Below are 26,502 nucleotides of genomic sequence, written 5' to 3'. Positions count from 1 at the left end.
CTGTTATCCAAGAAAGATACCAAAAAAAAAACCAAACAAACAAACACACTAATGTCTCTAACTCTACCATCTACCATCTCGTAGGCCCTACTTGTCGTTCTTTTTGGTCTTGATCTTTACACATATACATGGCGTACCTATCTAACCAAAACAAACTTTCCCTTTTCACCTCCTGAAACTGCAACCACCGAACCAAGAACCAGCATTTAAGTAACACAATCAAAAATCATTGGACTCAAAAACTTCATGAGCGTGTTGGAGGGTGTGTTAAATCCAATATCTGTGCCAATTAAACTCCATGGATACAGAGTGGGACTTGTACCTGTACCCATCTCTACTCCCATCTTCAGTCACTTCTGCTTGCCTTGTCCTCCCCCCTCCGAGCTCGAGCAGTGGTATGGTTGCCCATCATTCCTCCTTGGTCCTAGGGGAGGCTTTCGACTCAGGACACGGTGATTGTGCATCGTCCGCATCAGAATCGCTGCCGGATGAGCTACCCGAATCCGAATCTGCAATAACCCCAAATTAAGCTATCTGCTCTGTGCACTAGAAGGGAGCAAAAGGATTCAAGAGAAAGATAAATTAGAGGGTAACACAGTTCTTGTACCACTAGAAGAGGATGAACCGCTACTTGAACTGCTTGAGCTGCTAGATCTGCTGGCGTAACCACCAGCATCTTTTTCAATCTCCACTGGAGGAAAGTTATTGGCCGGCATCTCCTCTCCAATATCCACATCCTCTTCCACTGTCTCCCCTTTCTTATATTTCTTCGCAGCAACTGATGTTGAAGCTGAAACTGTTACCCCTGCGGCCTCATCTGGAAGAGTTTTTGGGGCCTCATCACGCATCACACTGACAGGAGACTACAAAGGTATAAAACAATTATCAGCGTCAGAAAGTAAGAGGGAAGAGCATTAACCAATTGGATTCCATAATAAAAATGCTACTACCTTACTGCCTTCACCCGCTGGAATCTGGTTGTTGCTGGCAAACGATTGCCTCTTAATCTTGCTCATCATCTTTCTGCAGTTACACACAAATCGATCGAGGTCCCAAAGCGTTTCCGTGTCCAGAACCTCAATGTCCAGCTCAATCTCATCCCCGTGCTGTGCCACATTAGCATTCCTTTTCCTTATGATATGCACCACTTGGTCCATTTTATCCTGTGGGAGATTCTGCAGACTCATTCCCAGCTTTTGCTTCTCATCAAAGCTCATCTCCCGTTTGTTCGGATCCTTTGCTTTGGGCTTTGGCTGCTTACCAGTAAATGATCTTCCTGTCGAAAATGGTCTTGCAGGTGCCAATGCTGATGTTGATGCAGGGGTATGTACTGGTGATGGGTTCGATGCTGCAGGCACATTGGGGATCGTGACAGGATCAGGCTTCTTCGCACCGACCTCTGCAGTTGGAAGCCCACCATATGAGTTTCTCGGCACTTCCCCAGTGGAAAACACTCGTCGCTGCATACTCTGTAATTTCTTGCAAGCAGGTTCAAACATCTCCTCAAAACGAGCCAGCAGTTGCTCCGCCATGACATAAACATCGTGACCCTTGGGATTATAAACCAAGGCATTATTGAAGGTCAACCGCACATCAGAGGCAAAATCAAGAGGAGACGCATAGAGGTTCTTACTGAGCTTGGTTTTCACGGTACCAAGATCCATAGGATATTTGATAATCTGGTTGTAGTCGTGAAGACCCATGCCAACGACATCAACGGGAGCTTTGAAAATCCAGCCGTGCTTATGCTTCATTAACTTCGACAAGATCTGTTCGCAACGTTTCATGATACCATCCAACAGCTTTCCGGCAGCAGGGTCCAATGCAGGCCGCTTTGGATCTCTACCCAAGACCAACGGGGGAGGTCGTTTGGCCCCTGAAACTTTAGCATCAGATTGCGTCTTCTCCTTCCCCATCACAAATTCAGACGGCCGATAGTACTTGTTTGCCTTGGGCATTCTTTTCTCTTTGGTGCCGTCGGCGCCTGACGAATCCAAGGAATGGTGATGATGGTTTAGATGCAGATGGGGTGGCCGCGTGGAGGACGTAACTTCCCTACCGGCATAGCCTCCGGAGAACTGAGAGGCGCTGTAGCCGGATCTGGACTGGTGTTCTTTCAATTCGATCCGGTTGTTCAGGCTCCGGACCTGTTCTAGCTCGGAGATCAAGCGTTTCTTGAGCTCTTTGAGCTCCCTTCTTGAGAAGGCCGCGATATTGAAAGTCACGTAACCACCGGCAGACGACTCTCTCCGGTTGTTGAGGCTGGTGGAGATGGATTTCCTATTCATGGAGGATGAATCGTCAGAAACAACAGGGGCAACAACCGCCGATTCATCAGCCTGACGGCCCTGAATTTGACTTGTATGATGGTCATGGCTCTTTTTGTTAGGGTTAGGGTTAGGATTGGGGCTAGGGTTGGACTTCAGGCGAGGGTTAGAGTTAGGGTTTTTCCTCATATACACCTTGCGCTCTCCCCAAAACGATTCATTTCGACTCGCTAAGAGAGCGGAAGCCATGCATGCATGGAAATTTTATGATGTCGGCTGAATAGCTCCGGCTGAACTCCAGCAAAATGTCGGTAACGGAGACAGTGGGTTCACCATATGGGAAACAGATATATCGCCGGACTGTGATGATGGAACCGGAATCGGTCGCCAAACGAGTCTGCAAACCAAAAGAGAGAATCTGTGATTGACGAAGCAAAAACAGAAGAAAGGAACGAATGGAAAGGAAAGTATACGAACAAGGGTTTCGAAAGCCCTTCTCAACAGAATGAGGAACGAGAGAGGTGCAGCACCGCCTCTTAAAGGCATCCAGATCTGCCCGCTTGACCTAAAACTACTTTCCATCCTTCGATCTACCCAGTAACGTTGATCCGACGACTAGAACAATTTTCCCGGTGCCCCAAGAAACTGACCGTCCCATCTGTCAAGGATGGCGGAGATATGGAGTTCGGAACACGTGGCAAAACTTTAACCGTCTGATGCCTCGAGAGGGGAATTTCATATTTGAGTTTTGGGTTTGGGCGTGAATTTGGGGCGCATGACTCCTGCATTATGCATTAAGGTTTCCTTATGCCTTTGTTCCTTTTCTTCTTTTGTTTTTTAATGGCAAAAAGTATTTATTGACCGGCACGTCTAGAGACTTTTCTGAACGAGCATAAAACTTTGCCACCTGTACAATCTATTTTGCCATTTTGACCGTTGGATTTGTAGGAAATAATCTTAATTAACCACCTGTAAAATTTCAGAGTCTAATGAGAAAAACTATTATGTATGTCTAAACATCCACACACCCTCTTTGTAGCCATTGATATTGCATCTCTTTCTTGATTTTATAATTTGGTAATAAAATTCTGTTTGAACTGAGACTTGATGTTCAAGAAAGGGGCATAGTAGTCAATCAATCCCCAAAAATGGGCCCATCTGAGTTGTACATGTGGCAAAAAGGATGCTCGTGCAGGAAGTCTAGAAACCCGGACTCTTATAAATGAAAGTTTTTCTACGCCTGACCTTGACCTAAGGGCACTGATGAGGAAGAGAAACCAGCTGGCAGCCTGGTAGGACCGATGGAGGGAAAATATCTTTTTTGTTACGAATCTCCCGCCAAAAGCCGGGATATGCCAGGTCAGCGCCGCAAGATTGAATTTTGATCTAGCCACGTTAGTTCAATGGGCACGTCCGCACCGGACAAGAGAGAGGTGAGACTTGAGAGATTCTGATACTATACGATTCCATACAGTAATCAATTTCCGTAGGCCTTCTGATTTACAAATATAACGCCATATGTTTTGTATGATCGGTATTGTAATTACATCGAGAACGTCAATCTAGCTGGTCAATGATTGGACTGTAGGTGCTACAGACCACCTGGATGCACCGTTTCAAAAATCAAATTCGGATAAATCGAATTGGATTGGCCCTGATCTTCCCGCCAATTCTTAATCCAAAATTCTATAATTGCGAACTTTTCATATATGATGTGTTTCTTGCCTTTTTTTTTTTGGGGAACAGGGAGGAGATTATATTAATTATAATAAGAGGAAAGAAGGATTTTAATCTGTAATAGATTTTTCCTCTGGCATCGTCCCTCGCAAGGGAGATTAACTCATCGGGAAGATTGCTCGCACAGAACTGAATCTCATTAGGAGCAAGGAGTAAGCCAACCAGGAAGTCAGCACAGGAGTTCAATTCGCGAACATGATGTACGAATGAGCAGCAAGAGAAGGATTCTCTTAAATGACGGATCTCTTCAACCATTCCAATCGCAAACCAAAGGACGTTGAAGTTATCAAGGATTGCCTCAATCGCAACCAAGGAATCAGAACGGACCTGAACCTGAGTAAACCCCATGTTTTGAGCCATAGTAAGACCGCGATAGATTGCCATCAGCTCCATTCGAACAATGTTATTGTCTTCAACCACACCAGCAATCGCAAAGAGCACATTCCCCCTGTCGTCACGGCCTAGGGAGCCAAAACCGCCGAGGTTCCCCTTGACAGAACCATCGCAGTTGATTGCAACCCATCCAGTAGGAGGGTACGGCCAGATAAGAGGACGAGGTTGAGGAAGGGAGAAAGGAACTTGGATCTGCCATCTGATGAAGAAAGCCCTGTTACTACTAGAGTCAGGGATGGAAGAATTTCAATCCGAGAACCTAGAGCGGGTGTCACGAAGAACCTGAATTAAAGTGGCATTTGGGCTACAGGCAGAACCATTAAGAAGCTTCTCATTCCTCACCAACCATATTCGGTAGATGGCTACAATCATGCTGAACTTACAGACCTGACTGCATATAGAGTTATCAGAGAAGTGATGCAAGACCCAAGTAACCTCTTCAGACCAACTTCCAAGAGGTTCTCTAACATACCCATTGGTCTTCAAGATACCCTTCCAAATAGTCGAGGAAAACTGGCAAGTGAAAAAGAGATGATCCCTGGATTCAGCATCCTCCTTACATAAGGGGCACAATGTATCGAGCACACACCCCATGCTGCAAGCCGATCAAGAGTAGGGAGGCTGTTCTTAAATAGCAACCAAGCAATAAAAGAAAAGCGAGGGTGGGCTTTAGGGAACCAAACCAACTTGTGCCAGTCCATATGATTACCCGGTTGTCGAATAGATTCCCAAACAGATTTGAGGGAGAAAGAACCATTTGAAGTGAGAGTCCATATAGTGCGATCCTCCAACAGCTTTGGGATGGATTTAATGTTGAGGATTTCCTGGGTTCTGTCCGCGATGGTAGTGTCATTAAAGGAGGTGTCCCAATCCACCTTTTTGACATCGATAAATAGACTCTTTTTTTGTGTCTTGTAAACTCGCATTGACAGGTTTTTTTTTTGTTTTTTCGCTTCGTATTCTGCAAATTTATCTATTCTTGGATGCATTTATTGGGTTTAGGCATAAAATAATTTTTCAGTTTGATCGTATAGATTTTAAGCCTAGATTAAAAAGAAAAGAGCGAATTTAGGTCTTCGTTGGATGTTGTGATGTTGACGTGATCTGAATTTTTCTTATTTCCTTGTGATCTCGCCCAATTTCTGAAAGCTGTACTGTATATTCGTTGTAAATTGTGAAAACAAATTTCCTGCTATTTGAACGGCTAGCTGTGCTTGCTCATTTCTCGCAAAATAGCCACGAGACAAGAAATTTTCTTTGATTTCAATTATCCAAATTCTAAAAAAGCTTTTGTTACTGGATGTAGTTAGTGTGACTATTTTTACTGACAGTTTATCACGAGTATTAATGTATTTTTATTTTTAATTTTTGCATTTCACTGGACGTAGGGAGGAACTTTGAGAAATGGACAAGGAACAAGAACTGGAGTGGCTTGAAGCACAGAAGATTGTAATAAGCAAGGATCTTGTGGCTGCAGCAAAACAGCAACTACAGTTTCTTGCAACTGTTGATCGTAATCGCTGCCTCTATGAAGGCCCTGTTCTTCACCGGGCTATTTATAGGTAGACGTGCATTTGAACCAGTTATCTCATAGTCACTTGAACTGTGGTTTATATATGTTGACACTTCATGGTTGAGTCTTTCATTTAATCCAATTTTCTTCAATGAATTTTTGCACATGGGCTAAACAATAATTTTTGTGCAGTTGTTACTTTCTGCATCTTCAGTGAGTAAAATGTCAAATTATATGATCTAAACTGCCAGCATGTTACATTTTTGTTTAAAGGAATGGAACGGGTTGGACTGTTGATCCATTTCTATGTTAACGAATGCCCACTTATGTGAATGTCAATTGGTCCTTCCAAGTCTTTTCCAACCAAAACCTCAAGTCCAACTACTCAGCAACAGTTGCCTATAAATTTATAATAGCACGTTAGCAACCATGTGTGTAATGTGGAGTCCCTTTGAAGCCAATGAATCAATCCTACAAAAACAACTTTACATATGTCAAACACTATGAATCAGTTGGATGCAGCAATTCCTTCTATTTAACTCCTTCGTGTCCAGTGTTCAATCCTAGTTTTCATAACAAAATGGATGAAATGGGAAGGAAATTCCTCAGTAATTGTTGACTCCAACAAGATCATGAGTATGATTACTCACACATTGGTCAACCTGATACCCTGGTTTTTTCCACTTACCATTGCAATGTTATAGTTTTATCTCAATGATCTGTTCTGATTTGTTAAGGGGTGATAATTTTCAGGTATAAGACCTACTGGCTTCCCTTTGTTGCAAAATATGCTGACTCACAGGCTTGAGAAGGCCCATTGGTCGTGCCTCTTGATTGTGACTGGGTTTGGCACTGTCACAGGCTCAATCCTGTATGCTTTTGACGAAAACCTTTTTCTTTTTTCTCTTCCTTCTTGTGGCTGATTTGTCTGGAATGGGATTACTGAGCTTTGTTGTTTTGGTATTCAGATACAGTACAAAGCAGACTGAAAAATTCTATGGGAGGATCCTTGACAACTGCAATGTTGTATCCAATATCCGAGGGACTTGCAAAAAGCAAACTGAAGAAATCTGGAACAGGCTGTATCCAGGGGAGCCATTTGAGCTTGATATGAGCAACTGTTTTCCAGAGAACATTCCAGAAAAGATTTTGGAAGATTCAGAAGGCATAAAATATGACTTAGTTTCCGCTGTTAAAAGGCAGAGTCCTTTCTTTTACCAGGTAATTATGAGGATGTCCCTGATAATTTTCTTGATTTGCTGATGAGTATACTCTTTTATACGACCTTCGAAGATCTAAACAAATCAAATTAAATGCTTTTTGACATATTACTGCGGTTCATATCTTGATTATGGTCTAACATATACATTTTTTGAGGCAACATAAATGAAGATGGATAGAACTTTCTTGTGATCAATAATATATAATACTTTTATGGAAGATATATAGCAGAACAATAGTTTATAGGCACTGGAAAAGGCATTACACAGTACGACCTCTACTAAATAAATTGCTGGAGGCATAAAATTATTTAGTTAAAATTTTCATGGATTTTCCATTCAAGTAGAATTGCCTTATCTTTTCATCCTCTTCAGAGAGAGTGAGAGATCCTCTGTCCCATTTGCAATAGTGAATTGACAATGGGATTTGCTGGAAAGATCAGAGACCTTTTATCATTTTCATATTTTTTGAACATGTATCTATGGCTCATTTTCCGGAGATGTATGGGGAGCTCCAGTTACTTCATTTCTCTCACATATCTTTTGTTCATAATGTTATGAAAAATCATGGCAGGTGTCCAGACCTAGTATGCAAAGTGATATATTTCTTGAGAAAGTACTGGCTAGATACAAAGGGTTTCTACATCTGATCAAGAGAAACAGAGAAAGGTCCATCAGACGATTCTGTGTTCCAACTTATGATGTTGACCTTATGTGGCACTCTCACCAATTGCATCCTGTTTCTTACTGTAAAAACATGATTGAAGCACTTGGCAAGGTATTAGAGCAAGATGACGTGGACTCTGACAGAACCAAAGGGCAGAAATTGGATGTAGGATTTTCTGAAACAACTAAACAGTGGGAAGAGACTTTTGGTTTGAGGTACTGGAGAGCAGGGGCAATGTACCGAGGAAGTGCTCCACGTGCTCTCACAGTCACTCCATTCCCATCAAATATTGTTAGCAAGGAGGTAATTCCACCCAATTATTATCAGGAAGTAGTTCAGATTCCCAAGGCAAAATTTATTGAGGTAGGTCTGATCCCTCTGAAGCTCTTTTTGCCTTTTCAATTAATCATGTTTCGTTTTGTTTATTTGACTTCGATACAGTTGCCAGCCTGTTGGAACATCTGAGCACTTTTATGTAGAAAATGTAAAAATAATGGCAAAACCACTGAAATTTCACCTCATTGCTGTTAAATTGTAGTATCCCCAAGTTTTTGGACATATATGAACCATGAATCCATGATATCAGGGTTCTGCAACCTCTTGGATTTTGGTTGTAAGTTGAAGTAAATTGTCACTGGGAATGTTATCTATTCCCTTTTGTGAAATGGATTATCCTTTCCGAAGATGTACTTTATCTATTTGTGTGGTGACCTTGAAATCATTCATTATGTAGAGTTTGCAAATAATTCTTGCATAGTCCTGTCACTTTAGTACCTACAAGAATATCGATAAATCATTCCTGATTACTCAAGACAAATCTAATGTAGATTGAATCTATTATTTTATTCTGGGGAAAATAATTACTTTTATAAAAATTTTATTAGGACAAGAGAGTTTGTTAGTTCAGCTTTTGAACCACACTTGTGGAAAATTGATGTACTTCTCTGATTTTGCTCACCCTCTCTATGTCAGTGTCCAATATATGATCTGGATTAAATCCCATGAGCAGTGCTTGATGCTGCTGATCCATTTTCTGTTTGTCTAAAAGTTAACAGGATGGAAATCAGAAAGTTACAGGTTGTTACAAGCCAAAAACGCTGTTAAACAGATTTTTCATACACTCGGTGCTAATGTAGGGGCTAGTTCCCCCCCCCCCATTGAATATGTCCAACCTGTATAGTTTCATCCAAGGAAAAGAAAAAAGATTCTGTGATATCTTTTAAACTAACGTTTTGCAAAATTATTTTTCATATCGTTTTGGATGATTGAAAAGAATCTGCAGATTGGCCAGAAAATAAGGTTTTGTAGAACCATGGGGATATTGCCACCTCATGGCCCAACCTGATAATGCTATCTTAGCGTCCCATGTAATTCTGTCACATGGTGGAATGATGTGGCAATATTGACCGGTGGATAGGAAAGGAAATGTTTGGATTGGCAACGTGTCAAATTTCTGACTCAAATTTGGTCAAATACCCGCCACCTGGTCACGCCAGACACACCGTCCCTTCGCCCTCACATAGGGGCACGTGAAATGACCACCACATCCCCTGGAACGTGCGTCGGTCATTTCGCACTCCCCTGTGTCAGGGCGCAGGGGCAGCGTGTCTGGCGCGACCGGGTGGCATTCTCTTTCCCTTTGCCACTTGACCAACTCCAATTGAGCTGAAACTTGAAATGTAGTATGGGGACCTTAGGGTATACCTGTCCACAATATTTGGACTCATCTAACATGACACATGGAAATTATTTTAGCCGATCAGATAAACTTTTTCCTTCAACATAACATTATTTCACTGATTGCCTGGGTGGGACCCATTTCCATGTCCATCCTGTCTTTAGGTGGATTCACCTGTATGACTAGGATTGTTTGTACATACTAACAGCCATGATCACACTCTTAAGTGTCATTGCAATTATAGTTAAGAGCTTATGATTACAATACTGACGGCAATCTGGAGAATATTCATTTGTTATTTTCTTCCTTTCTGATCTTGTTTTTTCATTTTTAATGTATGGAAACATAGACCTTTTTTATTTTATTTATTCAGGAACTGTCTTAAAATGATTAACTTCAAGGCTGTTACTACACTCAGCTAATGATAAATCTTAAGATTTTTTGTTACTTCTCTCTCACTTTCAGGTTTTTCCAGAGATTGTAGGGCTGAGAAACTTACCTGCTGGGCACAAGGGTAGCTTCTTTGTCTTTTTCAGTAAGAAGCAGCCAGATATTTTCTTCAATGCTAGGAGAAGACTGAATATTTCTTCCAAAGTCTGGGGAGAAGCATGTTGCTGCTTTTCAGTGCGAACCTCCTGGGGAGCTTTTCTTTGAATTTATGTCCCAGTCAGGTTCCAAATTACCCATTTCAAGGACAGCCAAAATCATGGGGATGACTGTCAGTGGATACATGGTTTGAGTTGGTGACTGTTTCTGGCACTCAGTCCAAGCCAATCTCTCTGCGTATTGCTGTCTCTGTGACTGTTCCAGTCACAGCACCTCATGTGCTTCACATGGTCCGTTCACGCCCATTGTCAATGAGTTCCTGCTTCTTCCCGCTTCCAGGAAGGGTCCAACATGCTAAGAGTTGGACGTGTTGTGGATGAAGTTGGCAATGACATCATTGACATTCAGATGAGGTGTGTAAACACGTGCTCTTTTTCTCTTCATAAACAAAGGGCGTACCCAGTGCAGGAGGCTCCTGCCACTGCGGGGTCTGGGGAGGGTCATAATGTATGCAGCCTTACCCCTACTTTCGCCGGGAGGCTGTTTCCAAACTCGAACCCGTGACCACTTGGTCACAATGGAGCAATCTTATCATTGCACCAAGGCCCGCCCTCTTTTCTCTTCATATATGAGTTCTTTTCATTAAACATGTGCTCAATTCCTCTTGCATAGTTTGAAATTTTCATTCATTCATCCAGGCAAGTCTGATTTGCATTTGGAATTCAGAGAGTTTGGTCGGGATGGCCTTACACCATGATACCAATACTTACTAATTTACATATACTAAAATGGGGGAGTTTTACCAGATGGTCATAGGACAGTATGCCAATGACATAGATGTGCTTTGGGGAGGCACAAAACCATTCCGTTGGCCCCAGTTAATTTGTCTACAATCCAGGACTTGACCTAATCTCTATGATTCTAACTGTTTAATGTATGGCATCTTTTTAGCCACTGAATAATATGATCATTGAATAGACTTTGTTTTGGCATGTGAAACCTGAGCCCTCCAGAAGAGGTCCTACCCTCACATTCTTATAATCTTTATGCATACAGAATTCCTATGACTATCCTTGTGGTCTATCATCTTTGAGTTTGTTTACTGTATATTTTTTTGATATCTGTGAGGTGGATCTTTGTCAAGTGACGTAACTTATGTGGAAGGAGATTCTTGGGTTTCGGCTGCAGGACCACAGATAGGCTGTGGCCCTTGTTACTAGCCATGCTTACAAGTTCAGAGGACCAGGAGATTCTGGACCAACAGATGGATGCATTCCATCTAAAAGAATGCATACTTTTTCTTTTTTTTTTTGTGGGGGGGGGGGGAGGGGGGTGAAGATGGGGGAGCATGACCAAACAATTTTTAGCCATCTGTTCTAAGCTTTGTCTTTTGGAGCAAGATTGGAATTTGATTTTAGACCATTTAAAAGAACGTACAGACAAGACATAGTGGTGTAGTTCTTTCTCATGTATAGTTAACAACTTATTGTTAATAAATAGTAGTATAACTCAATACTACAACAGCAACATTAAACCCTCAGGCATAAGTGTCAGTACAAAGGTCTATGCTAACTCCCAAAACAATATGGTAGATGCTAACTCCCAAAACAAAATGGTAGATATAAGAGTTAACGGTCTCAAAGGGAATGGTATTCCCATAACATAGCCTTGAACAAACTACCCCTTGTTTTGCCAAGTAATAAGCCACATCATTAGCAATTCTTAGTTTCAATTAAAACTGAACCTTCATTTGAGAAGAACTGGTCTAATGTGAGGAATACAGCACCAAGGTTCCTCCTGTGGAATCTCCATGTTGCTTTGCCAGAATCTCCATCTGTTAGTTGGGGAATTTTGTTCAGGCTGTTTTTTTTTTTTTATCTTGTTAATCTCATAGATTGGAATTGAAAGTGGGTCATTATGAGACACATGGTAAGTTATCAGTGCCCTGGACTAAAATATATTTGCAAGTGGAATACTTAAGATATATATGGATTCAATGTTGTTCATCTACTTTATACTTAATTTCTGCACCAGACATTGTGTTAATTGAGCTATTGCCTTCTGAACTGTATTGGCTTTGCATTCTATGCATGTCAGGGATTCAAGGAAAATTGAGGCAATGAACAACTGTTTCTCAATGAAAGAGTTGATTGGCATGGTAGGGTCTGGGGAATCATATGTTTTAGCAGAGTCCGTTGGAACAAAATGGTCTTTGATAGATTCTCGTTGGTCCTTTGAGCTTCAGAGGACATCCAGTGAAGATGATCATCTATTTGAGCTTAAAGGCAATCGCATGGTAAGAATCTTCATTATCCATACTTAGTTGTTTCCTTGTGTCTTTTTAGGGGATTGTTGAAAACAAATTTGCAGTTTCCATTTTCATGTAACAAAGACTTTTTTTTATGGTAATCATGTAACAAAGACTTTGGCCACAATTCCAGGAATCTGGAATGCCAATTGGTGGATCTAAGGGACCAGTTAAAATGGTTTGAATATCATTGAATTCAGTGATCCTAAGCTGCCCACCCAGAGTTTTTTATCCAAAATTTGATTGATGACTATTTTCCAAAGGTGAATGGTAGATTTGAGAGGGTTGAGATTTAGATGGACATGTACATGACTCATTTAGCTCCACATTCCGTCCAAAGCCTTTTTTTTTCATGGTAGTGCAACCTTATACTGGTGGTCCTCTCAATTCTCCATTGTTAAAGGTCTGCAATATCATGCAATTTTTATGATGTTTTTCATTATATGAATTTAGGATCGGGGGAGGTAGCTGTGGGAACTCTAAAACTACTGCAAAATGAAAGGATTCAAATCAAATAGTTTCCTGTTGCTTTTGGCAGACAGAATACGTAAGTGGACCCCATTTGGTGGTTGATCCTGCTCCTCTGCTTGCTAGCCGTGGTGAGATATTAAGTGCTTGTGAAGGACGTTAGCATTCACAATTTGAGTTGTTACCATTCTTCTCCTGCTTTCTTTTCTTTTCATTTTTTGTTTGTGAGCGTGAGAGAGTCAGTGTCAATGCACCTGGCTCCTATTTAATTCTAAGCTGCAATAGGATCAGATTTTTTATATAGCTTGTGGGATAAATAATTCATATTCCTTCGGATGTTGAGATGGAACATGTGCAATGGATGGTTGTTGGTTGGATTCCCAACTCCCCCCTCCCCCCCCACAATTATTCCATCTTATGAATGGGAGTCCTGGACATGACTCATTCCTTACCTCATAGTCATCTCTCATGGTTTTATCTATTCTTTATACAGGTGAAATTATTCTCTGGTAGAAAGCTGGAATATGAACCCAATTGCTGCGAGAGGAAGGCAAATGAACGTGACTTCTTGACAGCAGTTGAATTTTCTCTGGAAGATCCCTATGGCAAAGCAGTTGCAATGATTAACTTGAAGTCTGGAATTCTAAAGGTAAATTTTCGTTGCTTACTCTTTCTCATGAAATTATAGAGGGCGGGCTTTGGCACAAAGGTTAGGTTGCTCCATTGAGACCTACTGGTCGCGGGTTCTAGTTGGGAAATAGCCTCTCCACAAGGGGGTGAGGCTGCGTACATTATGACCCTCCCCAGACCCTGCAATGGTGGGAGCCTCGTGCACTGTGTATGCCCATTTTTACTCTTTTCTCATGAAATTCCTGTTGAACTTACTCCACAAATTTGAACAGGTCAATGAAGAGTGGTTTGTGTTGCCTGGGATTATCTTGGCTTTTATACTTTCTGACATTTTTAGAAAGGAGGGATCTGATGGTTTTCTTGCCTCTGGAGAAAATATAAAGGCAGTGGCTGTGTTATCTGAAGATGTTATGTGTGCAAGGAAGAAGGTAAGATGGACCAGAAGGCTGGCACAGTAAATGAAATGCAGGTTGAGGAGGCTCAGAAAAGAAGTACGGTGGTTCCAGAAAAGGGTGGGGCTTGTGGAGAATGTGGAAGTGGGTGTGGTGGATGCGGTGGCGGAATTGGATATGCTGGCACAGTAAATGTAGTGCAGGTTGAGGAGGCTCAGAAAAGTAGTACAGTGGTTCCAGAAAATGGTGGCGCTTGTGGAGGATGTGGAAGTGGGTGTGGCGGATGCGGTGGCGGAAGTGGATATCTGAAAAAGAGTGGAGGCTGTGGTGGCTGTGGTGGCTGTGGAGGGTGTGGGGGTTGTGGTGGCGGGTGCAAGAATGGGTTAAAGAATGGGGGATGTGGTGGCTGCGTTGATTGTGGTGGGGGTAGCAGTGATAAGTTGGCACAGAAGTGAAGCAGTGGTAGCTGTTGGAGCCTGCATATACCGAAATAAGGCTGTGATGGCAGATATTGGGCACCCATCTGAGTAAACTGAGACGGTGACGATGGCCCAAGTTTATGTATATTGATAAGTTAATAATGTTAATAAGTTTCTCTTCACAAGTTGATGTCTTATAACAGATCCATATAGAAGAATGATAGATGATGGATCCCAACCAGTGTAGTTCCGAACCAATGATCCCAAAATGAGGTCAACCACATGTTGCAGGGATAGAAAACAATGGGATGAATTGTCCAAATGAAAGTACATCTATTGCATCATCAGGATTTGATGGGAAAAGACATCAAAAGTTCAAAATGATGGTCTTGGTTAGCTTGTTTTGATCCAATATGGAATAGACAACCATCTAATTGGGTTGTTAAGACCCTCATATGCAGTGTCCCTGGTTGGAACAGCCATATGTTTCAGGCTTTGCTGGCTATCCTGCAAAAATTGGTGATATCCCAAATAATATGGTTGTAAGATGATTTATTGTATACATAACCTTTATGTGGTATTTTTTTTGGGGAGTGCTGGCGTAGGCCACACTCCCGGACAGAGAACTTCCTCCCTATTTAGATCTAATGAGTGTGTATTCTCCATCATTATTGTTGCTGTGATTGATTCCGAGCACTCTGCAATTACATCCATTCACCTAACTGTTTACATGTCTACTCAGAAAACACTTATCAGACCATTCTGCAGCCATCATAAGAAGTGGAAACATCCAGTGCCTTTGCCTGGACAATTTATTCTTTTTGTAGAACCTGCATTTTTCATCTGTTTGACTCTGTTCTCTCCCTTAATTAATCATTTTTTTGTAACCGTTTCAACCTTAGCCTTACATTCAGGAACAACCTCTATAACCCTGCAAACCTAGTTAAACCTTTTTGACCTGCCAGCATGATTTACTCATAAAAATCTCTGAATAACCAATAAAACCTTCTCCGGAGCTTAAATTATTAGGTACTTGTCCCACATTTTTTTTCTTCAGTTCAGCCCTTGATGGTCAAGCAGTAGTTGATATATGAAGATCTTACATCAAGATGGCATGAAAGTATGGAACATGACCCCAACCCACTAAAGCAGCTCTCAGCCTCTCTCCATGATGGTGTCAACCTGGGAGGATCTTAGCCCCGAATACGTTTTAGGGATAAAGGTAGGCACGTGACCGCCGACCTAATACACTCCCTCTCACATCCATCTCTCCCTATTTAATGTGTCCGCTATCTTGTATATGGTTCGTAACCCATAGAAACCCCTTTTGCTCCTCTTCTGTCTCTCCCCCCCCCCATTCAAGATTATTCCAACTAACATATTCAACTTCTTTAATTGGTTTCTTAAAATTTTATGTAATAATAGCATCAACTGTACCCAGTAAACTTTTGCCTATCAAATATTCTTATTCGTTTGGTTTTCAAAACCTTGTCATCACTGTTTGGCCCTTTATGTTGTTCATGTGATCGTACCTACTTAAAATCCTTAGCTTTTCCCGTTCTTTACCATGAAATATGCTTACTCTCCTTGTGGAGCTCCTGTTGTCAAATGGCAAGGTGAATTCAATATTCTTGGCAGGACTTAATTTGCACTTGCTAAAGAAGTGATATGAGAACCCTGTTTTTCCCCAGCACAGAAATTGTAGGCACTCAAGGATATGAGTATCTCGTTGTGAAGGCTTTTAGAGACTTGAACACCTCCTGTAAGGCTAACTTTACTTCCAAAACTTCACAAATTTCAGTAATCAGAAGCAAGTTCCCCCCCCCCCCCACCAAAATATAAAGATAATTATAGAAATTTCCTCCTATAATACATAATTCTTTTAACACTTGCTTCTGCAGATTTTCACAGTAAGTGGAGATTTTCCAGCCCATGAACTTCTTAACACTTGCACAGTTGGTGCAAATTTTCCATCCTACTGCTACAAAAAGCAGCTGCTTGAACCGAACCAGTGATAGTCTGCATCAGACGGCACAACACACACACACACACATTCACTGGTGTTTTCTTCCAAGATCTAATTCTGAGGCCAACACTCGTAACTGAAGTCAGAGTGTAGGTGTTTCATAGTAAAACAAGACATTCCAGAAAAAGGAGCCAATGGAAGAACCACCGCACTTTATAAAATGTGCTTCTCAGGACAAATTATTTGCTATTTTTTGGATCACTGGTATGATGATTAATGTAGAACTTTAGACTTGTAATCCATTGATTGAAGGATTTGAAGGTCCTATTGATGCTGTTAACTTAATGGAGCACATGGTTGCTAACTTGCTTTGGTATTTCCAATTCATAATATGCTATGGGAATTGGGAAGGAATGAAAACAGCATTTATGCCCCTCTCCACCCGCCAGGTTGGACTTCATGTGAGGGACCACCAGCAAGTTACCAACCCTATCATAAGATAATAAGACCCAGATTCTTCAAGTATATTCCACTCTCCAAGATTTGCTCATGGTCTTCTACAAATATACTTTTTATCATTTTAGGTTTAGACAGCTTAAGATTGGTTATTGATAAGGTCTTTATTCCTTTGTTGCAGCTGTCTAACTGCTGTTATTAAAATCGTAGATGGGAAGTATAGGATTAAAAAGTGAAGAACTTCAGTCCTAGGAGGCTAACTCCAATTGCCAAATCATGTGATTTGATTAAATTCTTGATATTTTTTCCCTTGTTTTATATACAAAAAGGTATCGAAAATCGGAATCCCTATCAACCCTCTCTTCTGCTGCTGCTGCTGCTGCTGCTGCTTCTCTCCTGTTATCCAAGAAAGAGCCAAAAAAAAAAAAAAAACACAAACAAACACACTAACGTCTAACTCTACCATCTCCTAGGCCCTACTAGTCGTTCTTTTTGGTCTTGATCTTTACACATATACATGGCGTACCTATCTAACCAAAACAAACTTTCCCTTTCACCTCCTGAAACTGCAACCACCGAACCAAGAACCAGCATTTAAGTAACACAATCAAAAATCATTTGACTCAAAAACTTCATGAGCGTGTTGGAGTGTGTGTTAAATCCAATATCTGTGCCAATTAAACTCCATGGATACAGAGTGGGGCTTGTACCTGAACCCATCTCTACTCCCGTCTTCAGTCACTTCTGCTTGCCTTGTCCTCCCCCCACCCCGCCCCCCTTCCCGTGCTCGAGTAGTATGGTTGCCCATCATTCCTCCTTGGTCCTAGGGGAGGCTTTCGACTCAGGACACGGTGATTGTGCATCGTCCGCATCAGAATCGCTGCCGGATGAGCTCCCCGAATCCGAATCTGCAATAACCCCAAATTAAGCCATCTGCTCTGTGCACTAGAAGGGAGCAAAAGGATTCAAGAGAAAGATAAATTAGAGGGTAACACAGTTCTTGTACCACTAGAAGAGGATGAACCGCTGCTTGAACTGCTTGAGCTGCTTGATCTGCTGGCGTAACCACCAGCATCTTTTTCAATCTCCACCGGAGGAAAGTTATTGGCCGGCATCTCCTCCCCAATATCTACATCCTCTTCCACTGTCTCCCCTTTCTTAATCTTCTTCGCAGCAACTGATGTTGAAGCTGAAACTGTTACTCCTGCGACCTCATCTGGAAGAGTTTTGGGGGCCTCATCACGCATCACACTGACAGGAGACTGCAAAGGTATAAAACAATGATCAGCGTCAGAAAGTAAGAGGGGAGAGCATTAACCAATTGGATTCCATAATAAAAATGCTACTACCTTACTGCCTTCACCCGCTGGAATCTGGTTGTTGCTGGCAAATGATCGTCTCTTAATTTTGCTCATCATCTTTCTGCAGTTGCACACAAATCGATCGAGGTCCCAAAGCGTTTCCGTGTCCAGAACCTCAATGTCCAGCTCAATCTCATCCCCGTGCTGTGCCACATTAGCATTCCTCTTCCTTATGATATGCACCACTTGATCCATTTTATCCTGTGGGAGATTCTGCAGACTCATTCCAAGCTTTTGCTTCTCATCAAAGCTCATCTCCCGTTTGTTTGGATCCTTTGCTTTGGGCTTTGGCTGCTTACCAGTAAATGATCTTCCCGTCGAAAATGGTCTTGCAGGTGCCAATGCTGATGTTGATGCAGGGGTGTGCACTGGTGATGGGTTGGATGCTGCAGGCGCATTGGGGATCGTGACAGGATCAGGCTTCTTCGCACCGACCTCTGGAGTTGGAAGCCCACCACATGAGTTTCTCGGCATTTCCCCATTGGAAAACACTCGTCGCTGCATATTCTGTAATTTCTTGCAAGCAGGTTCAAACATCTCCTCAAAACGAGCCAGCAGTTGCTCCGCCATGACATAAACATCGTGACCCTTGGGATTATAAACCAAGGCATTATTGAAGGTCAACCGCACATCAGAGGCAAAATCAAGAGGTGACGCATAGAGGTTCTTACTGAGCTTGGTTTTCACGGTACCAAGATCCATAGGATATTTGATAATCTGGATGTAGTCGTGAAGACCCATGCCAACGACGTCAACGGGAGCTTTGAAAATCCAGCCGTGCTTATGCTTCATTAACTTCGACAAGATCTGTTCGCAACGTTTCATGATACCATCCAACAGCTTTCCGGCCGCAGGGTCCAATGCAGGCCGCTTTGGATCTCTACCAGAGACCAACTGGGGAGGTCGTTTGGCCCCTGAAACTTTAACATCAGGTTGCGTCTTCTCCTTCCCCATCACAAATTCAGACGGCCGATAGTACTTGTTTGCCTTGGGCATTCTTTTCTCTTTGGTGCCGTCGGCGCCTGACGAATCTAAGGTATGATGATGATGGTTTAGATGCAGATGGGGTGGCCGCGTGGAGGACGTAACTTCCCTACCGGCATAGCCTCCGGAGAACTGAGAGGCGCTGTAGCCGGATCTGGACTGGTTTTCTTTCAATTCGATCCGGTTGTTCAGGCTCCGGACCTGTTCTAGCTCGGAGATCAAGCGTTTCTTGAGCTCTTTGAACTCCCTTCTTGAGAAGGCCGCGATATTGAAAGTCACGTAACCACCGGCAGACGACTCTCTCCGGTTGTTGAGGCTGGTGGAGATGGATTTCCTATTCATGGAGGATGAATCGTCAGAAACAACAGGAGCAACAACCGCCGATTCATCGGCCTGACGGCCCTGAATTTGACTTGTATGGTGGTCATGGCTCTTTTTGTTAGGGTTAGGGTTAGGATTGGGGCTAGGGTTGGACTTCAGGCGAGGGTTAGAGTTAGGGTTTTTCCTCATATACACCTTGCGCTCTCCCCAAAACGATTCATTTCGACTCGCTAAGAGAACGGAAGCCATGCATGCATGGAAATTTTATGATGTCGGCTGGATAGCTCCGGCTGAACTCCAGCAAAATGTCGGTAACGGAGACAGTGGGTTCACCATATGGAAAACAGATATGCCGCCGGACTGTGATGATGGAATCGGAATCGGTAGCCAAGCGAGTCTGCAAACCAAAAGAGAGAATCTGTGATTGACGAAGGAAACACAGAAGAAAGGATCGAATGGAAAGGATCGAATGGAAAGGAACGTATAAGAACAAGGGTTTCGAAAGCCCTTCTCAACAGATTAAGGAACGAGAGAGGTGCAGCACCGCCTCTTAAAGGCATCCAGATCTGCCCGCTTGACCTAAAACTACTTTCCATCCTTCGATCTACCCAGTAACGTTGATCCGACGACTAGAACAATTTTCCCGGTGCCCCAAGAAACTGACCGTCCTATCTGTCAAGGATGGCGGAGATATGGAGTTGAGAACACGTGGCAAAAATTTAACCGTCTGATGCCTCGAGAGGGGAATTTCATATTCGAGTTTTGGGTTTGGGCGTGAATTTGGGGCGCATGACTCTTGCATTATGCATTAAGGTTTCCTGATGCCTATTTACCGAAAAAAGGGTTTCCTGATGCCTTTGTTCCTTTTCTTCTTTTGTTTTTTAATGGTAAAAAGTATTTATAGACCGGCACGTCTACAGACTTTTCTGGACGAGCATAAAAACTTTGCCACTTGTACAATCAATCTTGCCATTTTGACCGTTGGATTTGTAGGAAATAATCTTAATTAACCACTTGTAAAATTTCAGACTCTAATGAGAAAAACTATTATGTATGTCTAAACATCCACACACCCTCTTTGTAGCCATCGATATTTGCATCTCTTTCTTTATTTTATAATTTGGTAAAATTCTGTTTGAACTGAGACTTGATGTTCAAGAAAGGGGCATAGTAGTTAATCAAACCCCAAAGATTGGGCCCATCTGAGTTGTACATGTGGCAAAAAGGTTGCTCGTGCAGGAAGTCTAGAAACCCGGACTCTTATAAATGAAAGTTTTTCTACGCCTGACCTTGACCTAAGGGCACTGATGAGGAAGAGAAACCAGCTGGCAGCCTGGTAGGGCCGATGGAGGGAAAATATCTTTTTTGTTACGAATCTCCCGCCAAAAGCCGGGATATGCCAGGTCAGCGCCGCAAGATTGAATTTTACGCTAGCCACGTTAGTTCAATTTTAGACTTAAGAGAGTGATACTATACGATCCAATACAGTAATCAATTTTTCCGTAAGCCTTCTGATTTACAATTATAACCCCATAAGTTTTGTACGATGGGTATTGTAATTACATCGTGAACGTCGATCAACCTGGTCAAAGATTTGACTGTAGGTGCTACAGACCACCTGGATGCACCGTTTCAAATATCAAAATTGGATTAGTCGAATTAGTCGATTCGGATTGGATTGGTCCTGATCTTCCCGCCAATTCTTAGTCCAAAATTCTATAATTGTGGATTTCTCATATATGATGTCTGATTCTAGGGTTTTTGGATTGATTTGAGTTTTGAATCCTTGTCTAGATGCCAATCGCTGTAAGCATGGTTTTAGTTCACAATAACAGAATGGATATCGGCATGTTCTAAACTGATACGATGTCAGTATCAATTCGATATTAGTCAAATGGACCAAAAAGGTGTTTATTTTTTTTAATCTTTGATCGGATTTTGAATCGAAATTGATTGATCCTAATTTTAATTTCTCACTTCATAGTAGAAGATCAATTGAATTTGTCTCTTGTTGCTATATCTACAAAATTTCTTAATCAAAACTCTAGAACCAGAGATGTGTGAAAATCTATGTTTTTCCTTCTTGATTCCATTCTGGAAAAAAATAAATGAAGGATTTTTACTCTCTTCTATTACTATCTATGTAGGCCCTGTGTGAATGATACTATTATATGCTCTATCATTGGTGTGCCATTTAAATTCTTCTTCACACTTGTGGGGTTTATAGGGCTTCTTTCAATTTTTAACTAGTTCTCACTTCTCAGTCAATTTTCAATCCAATGTGATTGGAATCAATGGAGTAGATCCCATGACCGAGTTTTTAAACCTTACTTTCTATTCTTGTTACTTGTTTCAGGGTTGGTGTGAGGAAGGGGTACGTTAGTGCTCTACTTCAAAGTTATTAGGTAAGAGGATTATGAATAGATTTAAAAGCGTGTTTGGTATATTAACAAACCCGATAAATTAGACGACCAGATCCTCTCTTTCCTAGGGTTGGTGAAACAAAAAGTCATACCCTTACCCTTTTTTTTCCCTTTCAAGTACAACACATTTTTCCCAATGAAAGTAAATCTTATAATTTTACTTGTCTCACTCAAAAAATATGTTACTTTAATAATGACGAGTTATTTTGAAAACCTTTTTCTTATCTCTACATTAAATAATTTTTAGAAATAAGACACAACAACAACTCAAACATATAACAATTAAATGCGGTTGACTACATGGATGCTTACAAAGACAAAATATTAATAATAAAAAAAAAGAACACAACAATTACTAATATATGCCGTCATATACACTACCTATACTATGTGGTTGGCTACATAGATCCTTGTCCTCCAGTCAGCTCTTTATTTGATGTCATACCTGAGACGAGGCCTAATCTATGAGTATCTTTCCTCACCATTTCTCCTATGATCATTTTACGCTTGCCCCTAACTTTTTTAGTACTTTCAATCTTGATGATATCACTCCTCCGAACTGGAGCATCCAAAGGCCTTTATTGAACAATTAAGATGTCTTTAGAGTTTCGAGTAGCTCAATTATGTGATAATGATGATATTGGGGTTGGCTCCAAGCCCAACACAGGAAAAGGCAAAGTGACAAAAGAACATCTATGATTTAGTATGGCATTGATGCATAACCTAATGGATCCTCTCTTCCCTCTTTTTGCAGAGTTACCTTGATTATGTTACCCAATTATGCTTGTGCTGTTGTGCATGTGTAAAAATAGTAACTATCTCCTTTTTAGGACCAAGAAAACGACTACACTATTGTTCATGCATGCTTATGTTTAGCTATTTCCAAATGCAATGACTTGAAACAAGAGTTTTATTCATCAATACACCCTATACCCTTGTGAAAGGAAGTAATTCAAAAAAAGGGGGGAGGGGTTTCTTACTCTATCGGAGTACAATTTTGGATCAATAAGGGAACTTCCTTTGGAATCTGACAAAAGGGAAAACACATTTATGACATATCATCCCCATCACATGTTTGCTCACTTGTTCCCTGTGTCGTTAGACATTGGAACAATGGAATCCCATAATTTTTCACCTCTCTTGTTTTTCTTTTTTGAGGGATCAACGTTCACAAACATCAAAGATGGTTGGATTGATTCTTAAGTATCGATTTTGTTGTTTGATGTATGGAGAGATTCTTAACCATCCATTTTATAGTTTAAATTTGTGTGCTTTAACTCAATAAGAACGTTCCAATAGGATCCCATCTTCTCAAGATAAGTCTAGTATGTCACAAAAAAAAAGTTTTTTTTTTCGTATAGAAGTGATCCAAGTTGAATAGAAGAGAATCGATATTAACCTCGATTGATTCTAATTTGGATCGATCAATTCTTAAATTCCTGCATATGATTTGTTTAAAAAAAACACATTATTTTCTCTCTTGCTCTAACAACCATTTAGATCTCAATTAATGATATTGTTCTGTGCACTACCATTAGGATGACGAGTAGATTCTTTCTTATATTGATGTCATAGAGAACCCTCTCCCATGATTTAATTAATTAAATAGATTAAAGGGGAGAGCTAAAGAGTCCACCCATTTTCGTTTTGTAAAGGCAGCTGACATGTATGGACTATGGATGAATCAAGAATTTAAAAATAAATAAATAAAAAGATATGTTAGGAACTATCTCTGTGTAGGAAAGCTTCTGCTTCACTTCTTTGGTGATGGATATTCATATTCTCTTCTGTTTGAAGCAAAGACAACCCCCTCAAATCAACCTATGATGGTGGTGGTTGTGACTTGTGAGTGTCAGTTATTTTCAAACTTTACTAGAGAGAGAGTAACAAAAGCTCTTTTCCTTCTCTTATAATTTAGTTGGATTTTTCTTTTTAGGGGTTAAGATTATTTTAGAGTTATGGGGCCGGGCTGGGTTGGGTTTAAAAAACCCCCAGTCCAACTCTATGCCCACTTAACTCAGCCCAGACCAAGCCCTATTCAGCTCAACCCAGCCCAACCTAATCCGGCCTTGATTGACCTTGGTTAGACCAGGTTGACCCTACAACCTTATGTATAATATAATTATGTACAATTATATATTTATAAATATACATGTTGGGCCAGGCTGGGCTTAGGGCGGGTTGGGGTTCGCCGAGTCAAGTTTCAATAGCGAATCAGAGAGGCTATTGTCACCCTTATAGGTTTGTGGTCCACCCGGTTGCTTCAATAGATAGAACCAAGGTTTTCTATGCACTTTAGCCACATGGTCTGGCTTAGGTTTGAAAAGTGCAGATCTATACACTTTTACATTGGGCTTGGGCCTCAACCTCTAAAAGTCTTCTATTTGTTGGCCTTAAAAGGAATTTCTTTGCTGATAGTGATTGACAATGAAATGACTAACTTATCCAAATCTTGTATATTTTTTAAGGGAGAATGTTCTCTGTGCCCAGGCATATGGGCAGCCTGTGCAGGAGATAGGGTGGTCATTGTGCCCACCCCCATGTACCTGGGCGCAGGTTGTGCTGCGGCACAGAGAACAACGCCCCATTTTTTAAATAATACAAATAAAATTAATATAATTCAAAAATGTGCTAAGGGCGGGTCTTAGTGCAACTACAAGGTTGCTCCATTGTGATTAAGTGGTCACGGATTCGAGTCTGTAAACAACCTCTGTGAAAGTAGGGGTAAGGCTGCATACATATGACCCTCCCCAGACCCGCGGGAACGCCCTTTTTTTATTTTTTATTTTTATGTATTGACATTTGTAAACACTTAATTTGGAACATGGTCATTCATTAGCATTTCCAATCATGGTAAACACGATGTTACAATCTAATTTAAGGCTCAAAAAGCTTATTTAAACATGTGATTTAGATTAAATCCTCATTCAATATGTTAATTAATTCCTTCTTAAAACATATATACAACTACAAAGCCTCTACCATGAAAAGCAAAAACCAGAGTAAATAGTGCAGCAGAACGAACATCTTCAAGTCACGAACATAAGAGTGGGGTCACAGCAACACTCATCTATAAGACAACAACAACAGAAAGCCGCAAGACTGCCAAAACACGAAGCAGAAGCAGAGAATTTGGATTGGAAATAAGTTTCAACTTTGAGAAAGATTATGAAAGGAATCATTGTAAGTTAATGATCGATCACATACCATGCTTCGAAGCATCCTGGTTCTGCCATTGGTGGTGGAGCGGCATATTGGGGAGGAGCCATTACAGGAGGCCCTTGGTAATAACCTGCAACAAATTTAATGGGTTTGTTGTAATAGATGAAGAAAACTCATTATCCACACCTAGATCACTTGCAGAAGCCAAGTGAAATTTCCCAAAAAATAAAAAAAATAAAAAAAAAAGGTACCTTGGGTGGGATATGGGTAAGCATATTTAGGATCGTTCATTTCCCAGGTTAAAACAGAGTCGAACAAAATTTAAAGATGAAGAAGATCGATCAAGAGAACAAACTAAGCTATAGAAGGGATGGTTTAGAGAAGGTGATCTGGTAATTCGTTTATAAAGGAGAGGTGAGACGGAGGAGGAGGATAAGAATAAAAGGTCACACAATAGATGAAGATTCGAGAAACCGACTTCCTCCCTCCTGCTTACTGTCTTTTTTAAACTTTTAAGGCAGAAACGCAAGAAGCTGATACTTCAAGTCTCGAATTTCAAAGAAGGTTCTCCATCTCGCGTTACAATTAACACCAAAACACATTGGGTTCTGTAATAAAAATGCAGACACAGCAAGACTCTGCACCGCATAGAAAGCAAAAGAAAGTTCTGGTTTTCCTTCCCTTCTTCCTTTCTAATTCAGATCCTCCATGGCGTGTTGCCCGTAGCGGGCTGTGCGGTGCAGACTGAGTCACATGTGCAATGCCCGCTTTACCCCTGCCCAAACGCCTTACCTGAACAGGGGTAAGGCGATCATTGCATGCACGGCCCAGTCTATGCCGCGCAAACCGCTACAGGCAGCGCGCTGTAAAAGATCTGCATCCCTTCTTTTCTCCCTCTTTGCCCTCCTCTTATTATTATTATTTTTTACTTTAATATTATTTTTTGGAAAATGTTTTCATACATGGCTGTGTAAGCCGTGTATGTGAGAGGGTGGGAGTTTAAAAGCATTAATTAATGGATGGGGGTTTATGACTTTTTCAACTCTTTGTGAGAGGGGACACGACCGTGCATGTTTACACGGCCGAAAACTTCCCCCCTAAAAGGAATTATTGGGTTGAACATTCCTTCTTAAATCAACCTGGAGAAAGAGAGATATTACCAAAAAAAAAAAGAAATTCCCAGGTCAACAATGGGGCCCACTCTAGTATAGGTACTAGATTGGGCGTTGGGCTCCTCTGTAATGCGACAGGAAATGTAGTGCACCATTCGACGGCCCACAGTGTTTGGGCATGCAACCCAACACATTGTCAAGCACCAAAATCCACTAGATTGGATCAATCTAGTATGGATTATGGAATAGGTTAAAGTACTTGATTTAATGCTTTTCTATCAGCTCTAGAATCATATCGATCAAATAACTAATGTTTGGTATCAAAGTCAAACAGCATGAATTCGAGTTACGTCATGAAGTGTTACTAGAAGGAATTTTTCTCCTTTCAGGTTCGCAGGTTCCTCTCATAGGAGGGCATAAATGACGACCTCACCCCACCCGGGTAGTGTGCGTTGGGCAGAGGGTGAGGTCGTCATTTC

At 41.3% G+C, this 26,502-nt stretch overlaps 2 protein-coding genes, 1 long non-coding RNA gene and 1 pseudogene across 4 annotated transcripts; 1 reads left to right on the top strand and 3 right to left on the bottom strand.

Annotated features, from left to right (window-relative positions):
• Positions 1–322: 322 nt before the first annotated feature.
• On the bottom strand, positions 323–19,672 carry LOC122657827 (transcription factor GTE2-like). The gene is made up of 5 exons (XM_043852618.1): positions 18,010–19,672; positions 17,667–17,922; positions 17,456–17,568; positions 6,821–6,825; positions 323–388 (listed from the first exon to the last, which is right to left on the bottom strand). The coding sequence occupies exons 1-3, from the start codon at positions 19,573–19,575 to the stop codon at positions 17,468–17,470; spliced, it is 1,923 nt and encodes a 640-aa protein (XP_043708553.1). The 5' UTR covers positions 19,576–19,672; the 3' UTR covers positions 323–388; positions 6,821–6,825; positions 17,456–17,467.
• On the bottom strand, positions 374–2,625 carry LOC122657832 (transcription factor GTE2-like). The gene is made up of 3 exons (XM_043852627.1): positions 951–2,625; positions 608–863; positions 374–509 (listed from the first exon to the last, which is right to left on the bottom strand). Exons 1-3 carry the CDS (start codon positions 2,514–2,516, stop codon positions 409–411), a joined length of 1,923 nt encoding a protein of 640 aa, XP_043708562.1. The 5' UTR covers positions 2,517–2,625; the 3' UTR covers positions 374–408.
• Positions 5,793–14,433, top strand: LOC122657831 (annotated as a pseudogene).
• LOC122657833 lies at positions 11,143–25,252 on the bottom strand. Of its 2 annotated transcripts, XR_006332372.1 has the most exons (4): positions 25,163–25,252; positions 24,957–25,041; positions 24,771–24,851; positions 11,143–11,155 (listed from the first exon to the last, which is right to left on the bottom strand). It is a non-coding gene; the product is annotated as an uncharacterized LOC122657833 (long non-coding RNA). The 2 variants fall into 2 exon arrangements; XR_006332371.1 differs by lacking the exon at positions 11,143–11,155 and having other exon boundaries at positions 24,761–24,851.
• Positions 25,253–26,502: the final 1,250 nt, after the last annotated feature.

The sequence above is a fragment of the Telopea speciosissima genome, chromosome 4 (genome assembly GCF_018873765.1).
Source record: "Telopea speciosissima isolate NSW1024214 ecotype Mountain lineage chromosome 4, Tspe_v1, whole genome shotgun sequence".
Classification (NCBI taxonomy): Eukaryota; Viridiplantae; Streptophyta; class Magnoliopsida; order Proteales; family Proteaceae; genus Telopea; species Telopea speciosissima.
This window is presented reverse-complemented; position numbering and strand designations above follow the sequence as displayed.